Source organism: Vanacampus margaritifer, chromosome 20 (assembly GCF_051991255.1).
Source record: "Vanacampus margaritifer isolate UIUO_Vmar chromosome 20, RoL_Vmar_1.0, whole genome shotgun sequence".
Classification (NCBI taxonomy): domain Eukaryota; kingdom Metazoa; phylum Chordata; class Actinopteri; order Syngnathiformes; family Syngnathidae; genus Vanacampus; species Vanacampus margaritifer.
In genome coordinates this window covers 5,797,838-5,812,500 of record NC_135451.1, presented here as the reverse complement: position 1 = coordinate 5,812,500, position 14,663 = coordinate 5,797,838, and the positions used below count along the sequence as shown (strand labels likewise).

Below are 14,663 nucleotides of genomic sequence, written 5' to 3'. Positions count from 1 at the left end.
ACTTACAGGCCTTAGCACAAAAACTAGTCTAGGAATGTTGCAAAATATGAAGAATAAAGGCAGTAAATATGATGTTTGGGGGAATATTTATTTGTGTAGCCTACCTTCCCCATTTGGATTGACATACACTACGATTTTATTTTATTTTTTTGTCGCAGTACCAACATTGACCTGTGAGAGGCACCACATGACATCCAGACTGCCAGAAAATACAGAGAAGAAGAAATAGAACGAGGAAAAGAAATAGAAGAAGTTAGGCTAACTGTTAGCTTATCAGGTCATTACAGTTGCAAACTCTTTAACTTCACAATCAACATGCGTAGTTTTACCACACACATAAATAACAAGCAGGTTTAATATTTGCGAGACAGTATTAGATTTCTGATCAGATTTTGAAGCAAATGAGGCAAAAAGGGGCTTTACTATTTGAACTTCACTTGACTCAACTTTCAATTTGGTTGTGATCCGAACTAAGGCAGATATTCACTGCACACACCCACATAGACAACTGTACACTACTGCTATTTCAGACAAGACACACACATGCCCAGTTATTCAGTTTCCATACTTTCAGTTGTAATAAATGATTGGGTTATTTATCAAAGCGGACTCCTCCTGTTCACTTGTCATGGTCATTGAGCAGCCGGGTTATGACAAAATGGTGGCTCGTCCGGGATTTTTGTTACAGTTTTGATTGTGCAAGTAAGTAAAGTTGCTGTTTGAAGAAATGATTACTTGCAACGTTTGGATAATTTGTTGTGCGATCTGGTTTGGGTTATGACTGATACACTCCAGTGCATTCTGAATATCAGTTCTAAGTTCAACTACATTATACCTTTTAATTATTGCATGTTGTGTCATTCAGTTTCTAAAAAGAGGACAAATTATTCATGCTGTAGAGTACTCTACAAAAAAAGATGACATCAGTGCCAAGATAGTGAAATTTTGTAGTCAAATTATATGCAAATTTGATATTTCAATTTACTACCTGGTTAACTGCATTTACATTTTTGTACTTGCATGTTCATTAGGGCCCGACCGATATGCATTTTTTTAGGCCAATGCCGATACTGATTTTTGGCGGGGGAAAAAAATACAAATTACCGATTAATCAGCCGATTATTTTAAAATATATATAATGCATAAAATTACCCCCTCCCCAATTCCTTTTCAATGGGTGTCACTTACGCACAAACTTTCACTATTAAGATTCTATGCTTTGAATGACAAGTCCATAGTATGACCTTATCAACAAATTTCATGATGTGTACAAGGTTATTGTATAGATGTATGTGTCAATAATAAAACTATTCTTACTTGTTTACAACTGCTGTAAAGCATTAAGATTTTATTTTATATTTTTACATCTTCACTCCCACGCATCCTCTTTCGAGGGTGCGTGGGAGTTCGCCCAACCAGTCCACATGTGCTTTGTGGACTTGGAGAAGGCGTTTGACCGTGTCCCTCGGGGAGTCCTGTGAGGGGTGCTTCGGGAGTATGGGGTACCGGGCCCCCTGATACGGGCTATTCGGTCCCTGTACGACCGATGTCAGAGTTTGGTCTGCATTGCCGGCGGTAAGTCGAATTTGTTTCCTGTGAGGGTTGGACTCCGCCAAGGTTGCCCTTTGTCACCGATTCTGTTCATATCTTTTATGGACAGAATTTCTAGGCGTAGCCGAGGCGTTGCGGGGGCCCGGTTTGGTGGCCTCAACATTGCATCTCTGCTTTTTGCAGATGATGTGGTGCTGTTGGCTTCTTCAAGCCGTGATCTCCAGCTCTCACTGGAGCGGTTCGTGTGTGAAGCGGTTGGGATGAGGACCAGCACCTCCAAATCCGAGACCATGGTCCTCAGTCGGAAAAGAGTGCCCTCTCCGGGTCGGGGATGAGATCCTGCCCCAAGTGGAGAAGTTCAAGTATCTTGGGGTCTTGTTCACGAGTGAGGGTAGGTTAGAGGGTGAGATCGACAGGCGGATCGATGCAGCGTCTGCAGTGATGCGGACTCTGTATCGGTCCGTTGTGGTAAAGAATGAGCTGAGCCGAAAGGCAAAGCTCTCGATTTAACGGTCGATCTACGTTCCTACCCTCACCTATGTTCAAGAGCTGTGGGTCGTGACCGAAAGAACAAGATCCCGGATACAAGCGGCCGAAATGAGTTTCCTCCGCAGGGTAGCCGGGCTCTCCCTTAGAGAGGGTGAGAAGCTCGGTCATCCGGGAGGGACTCAGTGTCGAGCCGCTACTCCTTCGCGTTGAGAGGAACCAGTTGAGGTGGCTCGGGCATCTGATTCGGATGCCTCCTGTACGCCTCCCTGGGGAGGTGTTCCGGGCATGTCCCACCGGCGGGAGGCCCTGGGGACGACCCAGGACACGCTGGAGAGACTATGTCTCTCGGCTGGCCTGGGAACGCCTTGGGATCCCGTCGGAGGAGCTCGCTGAAGTGGCAGGGGAGAGCTAAAGCTGCTGCCCCCGCGACCCGACCCCGGATAAGCGGTAGAAGATGGAGATGGAGATTTTTACACCTTGTATTATTTTCACTATTTTATTAAAATAACTCATTTTTCACACACTGAGAAGAATGTGTGCCTTTGCGTAGTGTTATCTCATCTGTGGGCATGTGTTCCCACAAGATTTGTGTGTGGATATTTGTTAATGTGAAGGAAAAACACTCCCAAAGTCTATGCTAACTTCCTGTTAGCATTTGAATGGGATTCCCCCCCTTCGCTTTTAACATTAGTGCTAGGCTAGCGATGTTTAAAAATGAAGAATGTCTTGTATTTAAATATATAGTTAATGTAATTCCTAACGTTGTGTGTTTAGTTTTACAGTTAACTCCAACTGAGGTGTCATTAAACATCTTAAAAAGGACGCTTAGGGACAACAGTATAACCAGAATATCATACGCTACACACTTGCTAGTTGCTAATGCTACACAAGCAAAATGGTGCATTTGGTGTACTTTTACAGCGTCGGAAACTTCGGTTTTCTTCTATGATAATGTTTTAAGGGGAAAATAATCGGCCATTTGGCCTAACTGGCCTGATTGTTTTGGCTGATGTTTGAAGGCCAATAATCGGCCGATTATAATCTGTTTCTGAATATTTTGTATATAAATCAGTATAGCGCTATGTTTAATATACACCCTTTTGAGATGCTATTCCAATATGGTTTATTGTGATGCAGATTGATTTTATTTATTGCTTGTGTTGGGAAGGATACCTTGAAAAAAAATAATCGCAATATTGAGGCAATAAATTAACATTCCCAATGTCATTTGTTTCCAAACGGGAGTCACAGTGAGAGTTTCTGTGCTACGGGGACATCCACAATACCCTTAATTTGTCGGGCCAAGGGAAAACTGAAGGGGGCGGGGGTGGCATAGGGAGATACCTAACAAACATTCAGCACAGGACAGATGGTAAAGCTTAACTGTCCATGAGCACAGGGGCCTGTCTGGATGAGCCCAGTAAGGCGCACCCTGGCATAAGTGAAGAATATCTGCCATAAGAAGGATTAAAGCCAAGGGATGACATGCTGCAGGGGAGAATGACATGAGCAAAATGAAAACAGAGGCGACACAGATATTGGTCAGGAAGCTTGGTGCACCTCTTTGTCCTCACTGCGGTAATACCTTGTTTGGCTCATCATCCTGCCCACTCACTGTTCAGCATCTCCCACAGGCACATGTGATACAGGCATCTGTTTCATAACCAGTCTCACGCCCTTTTGTCTGCCTTGTACATGCACATACAAAAACAGAGACACCCTACCGTCCGAGGATGGGGGCAAGTGTGTTCAAGCTCCTCCATTATTCCCAAAGACTCATGGGATGTAGCTGTGGTCCTTCCGTTATGTGACTCAGCATCAATGAGATGATGCCTCGCCTCACCACTATGTGTTTCTTTCTTCTTTCCCCTGCTTCCACTCTCACATCCCTCCTCCCATCAGTCTCCGTGGTGCCCTCTGCCTTCCCCTCCCATCCACTCTCATCTCATGCTGCACAGAGGAGCTCCCTGCAAAGAGGACCCACTCCGCAAACCTGTCCATGAACAGTATACCTTAGAATCACAAGCCGCAAAGACCATCATCAGCAGTCAATTGCATTTACTTTCACCGCTCTGTGGAAAACAAATGAATAACATAAATAACCAGCCTAATATCGCCATGTTTACGTTAGACACACGTGAGTTGCTTGTTGTCTGACATGGGAGGATCTTGGCTGGTTCGCCGGTCATCGGCAGAGAACGCTCGCCCAATCACAGCGGCGTAAATAGTAAAGGCGGAGACCGCAACGGAAACTTAACAAGATTTATATCAAACCGGTGGGCGTTATAAAAGTAATTATTAAAAGTGGCAGTCGACAGTGTTTCGACACATACAACTCATTTACGGCACATCATACTGGGAGCTAATAAGCACAATTTATTAACAAGTAATTATGAATAGGCTATGCCTTTTTATTGCTGTACATTAAAACAAATCTAAAAGTTTAGAAAATTCTAATCCTAACCCGGTTTGCTAATGAATATTTGATTACAAATAATATTGCATATTTAAAATATGTTTCCACGTGTACTCAATTGATTACAATTGATCTTAGAAAACATTTAGAGCAGTTATTTATTTATTCATTACTGTTTTTTGTGCAACTTTCCTTTAAAAAAAAACTTTTATTGATTAAATCAACAAACATTACAACATTTGAAAACATTTATATGGGGGAAAAAAAAGGTAATTATGTCTATTCATAAAAATTCAATAAAAATAATTATCAATTACAGGTGTGATTTCAAATTAACAAGATTATCCAAAATTAGAAAAAATGGGTAATTTACAAATTTTACCTTCGAGGGTCCTCTAGATCTGCGCCGAGGACGTGTTGCATACGAGCAACATTGACGTGCTCGGGTACGTCGCTCCTTCGCCATGGCATCCAAAAAGCACACGAGGTCTATATTTGGCCAATATCGATTGAAAAGTGTGTTTCTCCTTCAGCCACTTTTTCTATGATTGTAGCACTTCCCGTCTGTGCTCGAGTAAATGCACGCAACATAGACATGATGGGATGACGACGTATCAAGTGTGCTGACCTTATGGCAGTTTTTTTGTTGGGGGGTGGGGGGCACCATATGGTACACAGTGTCTGATTCAGTTGACTACATCATATTGTATTAATAATAATAATAATAATAATAATAATACATTACATAGGAGACGTGAAGGTGGAAAAAATAGTGTAGCCTAAATGTGCACAGTAGGCTGTGGGGATGAAGAACAAACGGCCTTTGTGGTATTATTGTAGACACTAGCTGTGGCCCCAATGTGAGGCAGGAATCTATTGTACCCTCCTAAATTCCGCTTCATTGCAATGGAAACGAGTTTAGTTGGGATACACTGCCGGACAATGACCCTAATCGCATTTTTGTTTTTTAAATTGTTTATCATATGAGGTTTTAAATTTTGGGGTCCAGGAAGACCTTACAGGGAAGATTCACATTTTTGAGATTTTTTTTTGCTGCTGCTAAAAATAATAATTCAGACCATTTACCCTGTCCCCCCACTCAATAACTCTGCATTGGTCAAATGACATACAAGTTGCTGTTTTTTATTTGTTTGTTTTTTTGTCTTTCGTGGTGCCCTCGGTTAACGTAAGCTCCTGCTATCCGAAAGGACGCGTGACGTCATGGTGAAAATGTTTGTTTTGTTTTCGATCACATCATATCATTTGCAACATTGACATCCGAAGGGCTGAAGGGTAGAAGGCATGGCTTATTAGTAACCCGTCCCCATCGATTCTTACTATGCGCATCAGTCATATACATTGATTATGAAGGTCATTGATTCATATCGTTATCAATCCCAGACCTGATGCGTCCTTCCTCGACAGATGCGTCCTTGAGTATGTGTATTGTTCTTGAGTAAAATTAGCCTGTTTATTATTTTACGAAAATTCTATATTAATCGATCCGAATTATTGCATAGGAAACCAACTTTCGTTGAGTTTTTTTTTTTTGGTGGTAAACTTTATATTTGTCTGACTTTACTCTGTATCTTTTTTTTCTCTCCAAATCTTATTTTGTTTAGTCTTTATATCATTTGTAACTTACCAGGCGGGTTTTGTGAAGTTAGTTACGTATTCCAATGTTTCTATTAACATTTTCTACAGTAGTATTGTTTATGGTTTAAGTAAAGTTTAGTCCAGGGGTTAAAAAAAACTAAAGAGGAAGAAGTAGCCTACTTTTTGTACAACACTCCCACCGTGTGGACCGTAAATGCAACAGCATGTCGTCGTTATTAGTTTTGATGTCACTTCCGGCACATGACTTTCCCCGGGAAAAAAATTTGGCGCGGACTTTCTTGTTATTGTGTCGGATGTGCTGCTGGTTCCTCGTTCAGGAGCTTTTCAGCGAGCGCCCAATACAGGACTAAATTAGTCATGGCTCCCGTTTCAAACCCCGACAAAGACATGGACGCACCGGACGGAGGTGGGATTATTTTAGTTGTTTTCAAACCTGTGTTAGCGCGTCTGAAATGAGCTAACTCGGTGGTTATCTTACCTATCACGGATGCTACTGTGTCTGCGTATGCTAATCCAACTCTCCAGTTTAAAGCATTCAAACAATAATTCCGTCATTTTAGTAGGTTTTATGTGTATGGCAATGAAATAGGAGAGGAGGCGTTATCCGTGTTGTCACTTGTCCTTTTGTTTTCTATGCTCATATGTGACACGGGCAAAATAGCCTATACACTTATTTTATAGAAATTGACTCGGAAAAGCCTCAGCGTACACAAACTTTGTAGTACCTGTTCAGAAGACTGACATTTTCAAATATGTTCATTTATGAGTATTTTGAGTCACTTTTGAAAAATTCATACATTTAGAATATTTCCACTCCTCACCTGACACGATCTCTATGGAAGTGGTAAACTACATTTGTATGTGTCTCCTTGCCAGGTGATGTCGGCGATTCCTGTGGTCTGGCCAAGTCTCGCTCCAGACGGGAGAAAAGGGAGAAGGTAGGGAGGAAGTCTGCACTGGAGCAACTGAAAAAGGCTAAGCGAGGGGAGAAGATCAAATATGAGGTCAGTGAATGAGTCCATTCCAAATTGATAGTGCTCTTCAAATCATAAATACCAGAATGAGTGTCTACACATTGGCTGTATTTACATTCACCTCCTAGTTTTGAGTATTAATTGATCTATTTTGCAGGTGGAGGAGTTTAGCAGCGTGTATGAAGAAGTGGATGAGGCGCAGTACTCCAAGATAGTCCGGGACAGACAAGAGGATGACTGGATTGTTGATGATGGTGAGTGGCAAACATCGTAATAATCTATGTAGTCAATATTTGTCTCATTTATCTATTTTCCTCTCTCAGATGGTGTAGGCTACGTGGAGGACGGCAGAGAGATCTTTGATGACGATCTGGATGATGACGTGGTGGAAAAGACACAAGGTATTTAGTAGTATAGTCATTTTCTATGCAATTTATCAATCCCTTGATATTGTTTTCCTTGGCAGGAAATTCCAGTGCCAAAGGAGCCACTGCAAAGAAACAAATGAAAAAAGCAGCAGTGTCAAAGCCCAACAGCATTAAAAGCCTCTTCATGAACAGTAATGTCAAGAAGCCAGCAGAGGTGCATCATAGTTTTCTGTCTGACATATATAACGCTATAATGTGTTTACAGGGGGGTTGTCAGTATATGACAGAGTTCTGGTTTCATGTCACCTTTGTTATAGCATGTAGTCTATTATTACCAACCTATGTTGATGTCACAATTGCAGTCAATAATTGTCTGGAAAAAAAACTCATAGGCTCATGAGAAGTAGCAAAAAGAGAATAGTTCCTTACCTTGACATTCAATTTAAGACTACTTTATTCATCTTGCTTGTCCATTAATCCAAATTGTAACCTCTTGCAGAAAGATGTGGACTTGTCCAAGGATGATCTCTTGGGAGACATCTTACAAGACCTGCACTCAGAGGTTGGTAGAGACATAAGCATGTCTTCATGTCAACTAATGTTTTTGACTTCCGTTTCCGACTTACCGTCTGCAAATATGTGTTATTGTTGCCCAACCAGAAAAGCCCCATCCTAGCTCCTCCACCTGTGGTAACACTGAAGAAAAAGAAATCCATCGGATCCCCCATGAATCCGTTCTCTATCAAACCACAGATGTCCAAAGTAAACTTTTCAGTTTTTTAGATAAAAGCTGTGATTCGTTGGGATGACATGTCAAATGGGCATCAGAAAAACAAAAATGTCTGTGATATCAGGAGCCACCTAAAGCCAAAGTCATCCGTCCACCACCTTCTGACAACCAGAGGCCATCAGCCACGTCGTCTCCTCCCTCAAAAAGAGCTGCAGTAGTGGAGAAAGAAACAGAACCAGTCAAGAAGCAAGAGGAAGATGATAAAGGTTGTGCGTTTTTACTGACTTGCTCTTGTTCTGACTCTTGGACTAACTTGAGTGATCATGTTTACCCACAGTAGCTGAAGATCTAGTGTTTGACACTATGGACTTTGATGAGCCAATGGAGGTCGGACCTGAGGAGCCTCTAGAGCCTGCTGTCAGACAAGAGTCCTCTTCAGAATGTAAAACAGCCCGCGTGGCGCCTAAAGAGGAGGCTCAGGACGCTATCCTCATGTGAGTCCTTCTGTCCTTGCGTTGCAAGCTTTTAAGGGACGTGACGGAACCCGACTGAACGAGCAGCTCAGTCTGCGAGCACCCTGTAGCGCAGGTGACGTCACGGAAAGGAATTTGGCATCCAACGAAGGCAGTGGAAGACAGGATCGTGTGTGCTTGTGTACTGTATGTGCAATTAACCACTGCTCTAATTCTGGTTCTGGATGCAGCAAGACAGGAGGCTCATGGGGGCTGGATGACGGAGTGAGTGCAGTCACCGAGGCCACTGCAGAGGTGCAGGTGGACTCAAGCAAGCTGCCGCTGGTGGAGGGTCCAGATGGCGAGCAGGTTTTCAGATTCTATTGGCTGGATGCTTTTGAAGACCCTTACAATCAACCAGGTATGGCAAACTATATCCGCTGTCGTATTGGTTGTACATACTTCAAGCACAGCCTCACTCTATTTTGTCTCGCAGGCGTGGTTTACCTGTTTGGAAAGGTGTGGATCGAGTCGGCCCAGGCTCATACCAGCTGCTGCGTCTCTATCAGGAACATAGAACGCACCATGTATATCCTGCCACGTGAATATGTATGTTGCAAACTGTAACCATAACAATTAACATATTCTAGGGGTGTCAAAAAATTAGTGTGTTAATTTTGAGTTGATTTAAAGTTCCTTTAACGCACGAATAATGACCGCCCCTTACTTGGAAAGCCTGTACTGGGGGAATTCCAGTATCAACACAGCAGACACGTCCACGTCAAAAGTTAGCAGTAACACATTTGCATATATTTGTGGAGACTGGGGTCAAGTAACTTTTAACTCAATCTTATGAATTATTATGAAATTACTGTATCAATGGCTAAAAGATGCAGCCATATTTATATTAATTAATTTTTTTTCCACTTTTTTGTTAAGAGTATATAAACTTTAAACTTAACTGTACATTTAGAACAGATATACAATTTATCATTAATTGTGAGTCAACTATTTAAACCATGCGATTAATTACGCTTAAAAAATGTAATCGCCTGACACCCTTCGATAACACATCTACTATGTGAATGAAATATTCGATAAGTGCTTATGTGTTCAACCCACAGAAAGTAGACCCCAAGACGGGGGAGGTGTCTGATACGCCCGTTGGAATAATGGACATCTACCAGGAGTTTAGTGAGCTTTCTGACAAGTACAAGATCATGAAGTTCAAGTCCAAGGTATCCTCCCACCATCATCTACAGTGCAACATGTATATTTTTGTGTCAAATCTCACACTTGTTTTGGCTTCAGAAAGTGGAGAAGAACTATTCCTTTGAAATTCCCGACGTGCCCACGCAAAGCGAATACCTGGAAGTTCGCTATTCGGTGAGTAAACGCACATTATAGGATTTTTTTCTTCTTCTTTTTTTCCAGATGAAAACATTAATCTTACTTGTTTTTGAAGGCTGAGTTCCCTGCTTTGCCGTCTGACCTTAAAGGGGCAACATTTTCCCACATTTTTGGAACCAACACTTCCAGCTTGGAACATTTTCTCCTTAGTAGGAAGATTAAAGGCCCGTGCTGGCTGGACATCAAGACACCGCGTGAGAACATTTTTCTTATTAAATAAATTTGTGCGCCACTATTTCAAATATAGTTATCTATAAAAATATATAAAACTGTTTGTGTGTGATAGAGCTGCTCAATCAAGCAGTCAGCTGGTGCAAAGTAGAAGCTCTCGTCCCGAGAAGTGATCTGGTCACCGTGGTCAAAGACTTGGCGCCACCACCAGTCACAGTCATGTCTATCAGCCTCAAGACCGTCCAGAACCCTAAGACTCATCACAATGAGGTCATGATTGATTGAGTTTGGAGGGCAACAAAATAATTCATCTTTTTATTTTATTTTATTTATTTTTTTATCAATGATGAACGTTTGATTGTGTTTCTTTTCCCCTTGTGCAGATAGTGTCCCTGGTAGCACTTGTCCACCATAACTTCCATATGGACAAAGCTCCACCTCAACCGCCCTATCAGACTCATTTTTGTGGTGAGCTTCTGCTAAATTCTTTTGTTCGTTACACACTGCCAAGATGTGGCTCATTAAATGAATTTTGTCTTTCAGTGGTGACGAAACCTACCGACTGCATCTTCCCGTATGACTTCAAGGATGCGCTGAGAAAGAAGGTGAGCTGGCACAGAAGGGTTTATTGACATTCCTGAAGAAACTGTCATGAGATTTAGTACAAGAAGGGGTGCCAAGATAATCATATTCAGTTATGATAAGTTGATGTGAATTTAGTTGTATGATGCCTTTCCTTGATGTTTCGGACCAACACGATGAAGTTCTCATCCTCTTAGAATGCTAAAGTGGAGATAGCCACCACAGAAAGAACTCTACTTGGCTTCTTCCTGGCTAAGATGCACAAAATTGATCCTGATGTTCTTGTGGTATGTGTATAATTTTCTTCACATCCATGGTACAGACGCTCCCCAACTTACGAACGAGTTACGTTCCGAGCGATCGTTCGTAAGGTGAATTTGTTCGTAAGTTGCTTCAGTGCTATATTTTGTATAATTTATGTTTAAAGAGAATACGTACAGTACTGTACTACGTATGTTAGAGAGAGAGAGCGAGAGACACACACAGTATGTACATGTACGTAATAAGATAAATAAAATGAAGTTTAACTTACTTTTGGAAGATGTACTCGATGCTTAAGGAGAGGAGGAGGAAGAGGAAGAGGAGGATTTTATATCATGAGAGGTTCTTCGTCGTCGCTGGAATGGGCTTCAAAAGTTACTTCCTCCTCCGTAACTTCAATGTAGGAAGAAGTTGAGAGTCGAGGAGAAGAAGATGAGGGTTGATGAGTATCTTCCTTGGAGGATTTACTAGAAACTGGCCGAAAGAAGCGATCTAACGACGATTGCACAGTTTTCTTCTTTTTTCATCATAAATGATGCGGTAGCACTGTATGGCATCATTCAATTGATTTGCAACCTTTGTGAAACGTTCAATATTTGGGTCTTGCTGCTGGAAGAGTGCGATGGCTTCTTCATGGGGACAGGCGTTTCTTCCTCCTCCTCCTCAACACGTTGCTGAGCCCGGGTGAGCTCTCACAGCGCCAAGCGTCGGTATTAGCGGCGGAAAGAAGCACTACAGTACTCTGAAAAAGGCGCGCAATACAAAATCTAACTTACAGCATCTCTTTCCGAACATTTTTTGACATGCGCGCAGACATGTTCGTATGTACCGTTGTTCGTAACTCGAATGTTCGTAAGTAGTGGAGCGTCTGTATGTTTAATTGCTTGCTTAAAACATAAGACTTACCGCTTTTTTCCTTTAAGGGTCATGACATTTTTGGCTTTGACCTTGAAGTGCTACTGCAGCGAATCAACTACTGCAAAGTTCCGCACTGGTCCAAGATTGGACGCCTCAGGAGGGCCAACATGCCCAAACTAGGGGTGAGTATTAAAAACACACGGTGTGTCTTTTTGTGTTACAACTGTTTTCTGTTTGCTTGCAGGGCCGCGGCGCCTTTGCGGAGAAGAGTGCCACCTGTGGCCGCCTTGTGTGCGACACGGAGATCTCCGCAAAGGAGTTGATTCGCTGCAAGAGTTACCACCTAACTGAGTTGGCTGCGCAGGTGCTAAAAACGGAGCGAGCCACGATCCCAGAGGAGAGCATCAGGAATCTGTACAGGTGTCCCATGTCATTAACATTGTTTCTGTTTTTTCATAGAAAGGTCTGTTTGTCTTTCTAATTTGGCAAAGCAAAATGCAATTTAGAGAAAAGGCTTTCTTTGTATGGTCACCATCATTTCAAAGTTATGGAGCCCCTAAAGTTACATGGTGGGGGGAGTGAAATATGTTTCTCACTAGAACGAGAAATTTTCGTGCACCTAATGAGTCTCATTAGGATAAGAAATGTCTTTACCTGTGAGTGGTAGATATTTTAAATGTCTCACAGACACAACTTAATGGTGACGACTTGCAAGTAAAGCAGCAATGTCCTCATAATAAAGTCCTAAATGAAAATATAACCAAACTAGGTCTTGCATTATCATTTTCACACAGTTTCACAAATTTCTCAAACATATTTTCATTCCCCCCTTCATGTCACTTAAGGGGCTCCGTACAAGGTGTGGACTGTAAAAGAAAATTATCTTACGACTTTATATTCAATTCCATTATTGTTATTGTGCCAACCACAAACTACTTCTTCATCAGTCACTTTCACTTGACAGCCTGGGAAATTATTTAAAAATGGAGCTAGATATTTGTGTCGCTGCAGGTGTTTCTTTGAATCCAAACATTTATTTCTATTGACAGATATGTCCCATGTTTTGGACATAGACTTCTTAGCGTGCTATTTACGACATTAAAATGATGTGACTGTCTGCATGCCAGTGATTCTCCTCATCTTCTATACCTGCTGGAGCTGACGTGGTCCGACGCCAAGCTGATCCTCCAGCTAATGTGTGAGCTCAACGTGCTGCCGCTTGCCATGCAGATCACTAACATTGCCGGCAACATCATGGTGATTTCGCTGCACATTCGCATTGTAAGTTGTCTTTTAATGGTCAAGCGTGATCACCTATCTTCCCTGCAGTCTCGCACTCTGATGGGAGGTCGGGCCGAAAGAAACGAGTACCTGTTGCTTCACGCTTTCCATGACAAGAACTACATCGTTCCCGACAAGCCGTCTTTTAAGAAAATGCAGATGGACACTGTAACCTCAAACACACGAGCAGCTTTCTTTTTCTTCTTCTTTTTTTTGTTTACATACATGCGTAAAACATTACCGCTCTTTTCCATATTTCTCAGCATGAAGGAGAAGAAGATGTTGATACTGGGAAAGGGAAGCGTAAAAAGAAGGCCGCCTATGCTGGGGGGCTGGTGTTGGATCCAAAAGTTGGTGCGTGCATTTTGGATAATTCTGTCCTCTTTTTACTTAATGTATTGAGTTAATCTGAAATCCATGTTTCAGGTTTCTACGACAAGTTTGTACTGCTGCTCGACTTCAACAGCCTGTATCCGTCCATCATACAAGAGTTCAACATCTGCTTCACCACCGTGCAGCGAGAGGCTTCCACCAAGAAAAAGAAGAGTCAGGTGTGTGAGCGCAACTTTTCCGTTGTTCAATCACTTAGATGTAAAGTGTTGTTTCTATGGCAACAGGAGGATGAGCCAGAAGAGATCCCAGAGATTCCGGATTGTGACCTGGAAATGGGAATCTTGCCCAAGGAGATCAGGAAACTGGTGGAACGGCGCAAACATGTTAAACAGCTGATGAAACAACAGGACGTCAACTCGGACCTTTACATGCAGGTAAACACAAAACAAAATCAAATTAAATTTTAACAGATGACCAAATGCTTAAAGTTCAAAGTCAAACCCCCGTTTATGCGTCTTTCTTAGTATGACATCCGCCAGAAGGCTTTGAAGCTAACGGCTAACAGCATGTACGGCTGCTTGGGATTTAGCTACAGTCGCTTCTATGCCAAACCGCTGGCTGCCCTCGTCACACACAAGGGCAGGGAGGTAAGTCCAGCATGCACACTGGAGCAAACCTAAATACATTTGACATCAGTTAACACAGAAAAGAGAAAGCCTATATTACTTAACATATTTGTCCTAATATGGTCATTTTGTCTTACATTGGCTACAAATCAGATTTTCAGTAATCATTTTTCTGTGCCACCATCATTGTATGTTACAAATGATATCCACAAGAGGGCACTACTGCATCGTTTTCCTTGTCGACCACCCCTCCCCTCCTTCCTACGTTTTCCATAAACACCTCTGTAACTTTCATTTTAAATTGAATTCCCCAAATAAATATTTGTCTTGTCTAATGTAATTTAAATATTGTACTAGTGCACTACACACACAAATCTCCACGTTAAATCTGATGTAATGACCTCTTTCGACACTCGTTAATGGAGTGTGCACATGCTCGGTAAATAGGTGCGAAGAGATGTGTCCTGCATGACATGCACAGCTAAATGTGGTAGTGTAATTGAATACTGCACACACGTACACATTTGCCTCACTAAAGGTTGCA

The 14,663-nt window shown here is 42.0% G+C and overlaps 2 protein-coding genes across 5 annotated transcripts in view; one reads left to right on the top strand and one right to left on the bottom strand.

Moving 5' to 3' along the window:
• pcyt1ba (phosphate cytidylyltransferase 1B, choline a) overlaps positions 1 to 4,989 on the bottom strand; it is an 11,618-nt gene extending 6,629 nt beyond the window's left edge. Inside the window, exons 1-2 of one of the 3 annotated variants that reach the window (XM_077553916.1) lie at positions 4,839 to 4,955; positions 3,765 to 4,033 (exon numbers count right to left, since the gene is read on the bottom strand). In XM_077553916.1, the coding sequence (XP_077410042.1) occupies positions 3,765 to 3,803 (39 nt within the window). In that variant the 5' untranslated portion in view covers positions 3,804 to 4,033; positions 4,839 to 4,955. The other 2 variants (XM_077553915.1, XM_077553917.1) reach the window with 2 other exon arrangements.
• Positions 4,990 to 6,344: 1,355 nt separating this feature from the next.
• pola1 (polymerase (DNA directed), alpha 1) overlaps positions 6,345 to 14,663 on the top strand; it is a 52,756-nt gene continuing 44,437 nt past the window's right edge. The window contains exons 1-26 of one of the 2 annotated variants that reach the window (XM_077555059.1): positions 6,345 to 6,479; positions 6,950 to 7,077; positions 7,205 to 7,301; positions 7,371 to 7,448; positions 7,514 to 7,629; positions 7,915 to 7,977; positions 8,076 to 8,177; positions 8,270 to 8,411; positions 8,486 to 8,639; positions 8,849 to 9,018; positions 9,094 to 9,206; positions 9,722 to 9,835; positions 9,909 to 9,983; positions 10,063 to 10,201; positions 10,294 to 10,448; positions 10,562 to 10,646; positions 10,722 to 10,783; positions 10,958 to 11,047; positions 11,945 to 12,061; positions 12,124 to 12,299; positions 13,007 to 13,136; positions 13,209 to 13,328; positions 13,424 to 13,514; positions 13,587 to 13,711; positions 13,778 to 13,927; positions 14,018 to 14,140. In XM_077555059.1, the coding sequence (XP_077411185.1) occupies positions 6,431 to 6,479; positions 6,950 to 7,077; positions 7,205 to 7,301; positions 7,371 to 7,448; positions 7,514 to 7,629; positions 7,915 to 7,977; positions 8,076 to 8,177; positions 8,270 to 8,411; positions 8,486 to 8,639; positions 8,849 to 9,018; positions 9,094 to 9,206; positions 9,722 to 9,835; positions 9,909 to 9,983; positions 10,063 to 10,201; positions 10,294 to 10,448; positions 10,562 to 10,646; positions 10,722 to 10,783; positions 10,958 to 11,047; positions 11,945 to 12,061; positions 12,124 to 12,299; positions 13,007 to 13,136; positions 13,209 to 13,328; positions 13,424 to 13,514; positions 13,587 to 13,711; positions 13,778 to 13,927; positions 14,018 to 14,140 (2,964 nt within the window). In that variant the 5' untranslated portion in view covers positions 6,345 to 6,430. Of the gene's footprint in view, positions 6,480 to 6,949; positions 7,078 to 7,204; positions 7,302 to 7,370; positions 7,449 to 7,513; positions 7,630 to 7,914; positions 7,978 to 8,075; positions 8,178 to 8,269; positions 8,412 to 8,482; positions 8,640 to 8,848; positions 9,019 to 9,093; positions 9,207 to 9,721; positions 9,836 to 9,908; positions 9,984 to 10,062; positions 10,202 to 10,293; positions 10,449 to 10,561; positions 10,647 to 10,721; positions 10,784 to 10,957; positions 11,048 to 11,944; positions 12,062 to 12,123; positions 12,300 to 13,006; positions 13,137 to 13,208; positions 13,329 to 13,423; positions 13,515 to 13,586; positions 13,712 to 13,777; positions 13,928 to 14,017; positions 14,141 to 14,663 lie in introns of both variants that reach the window. The other variant, XM_077555058.1, reaches the window with a different exon arrangement.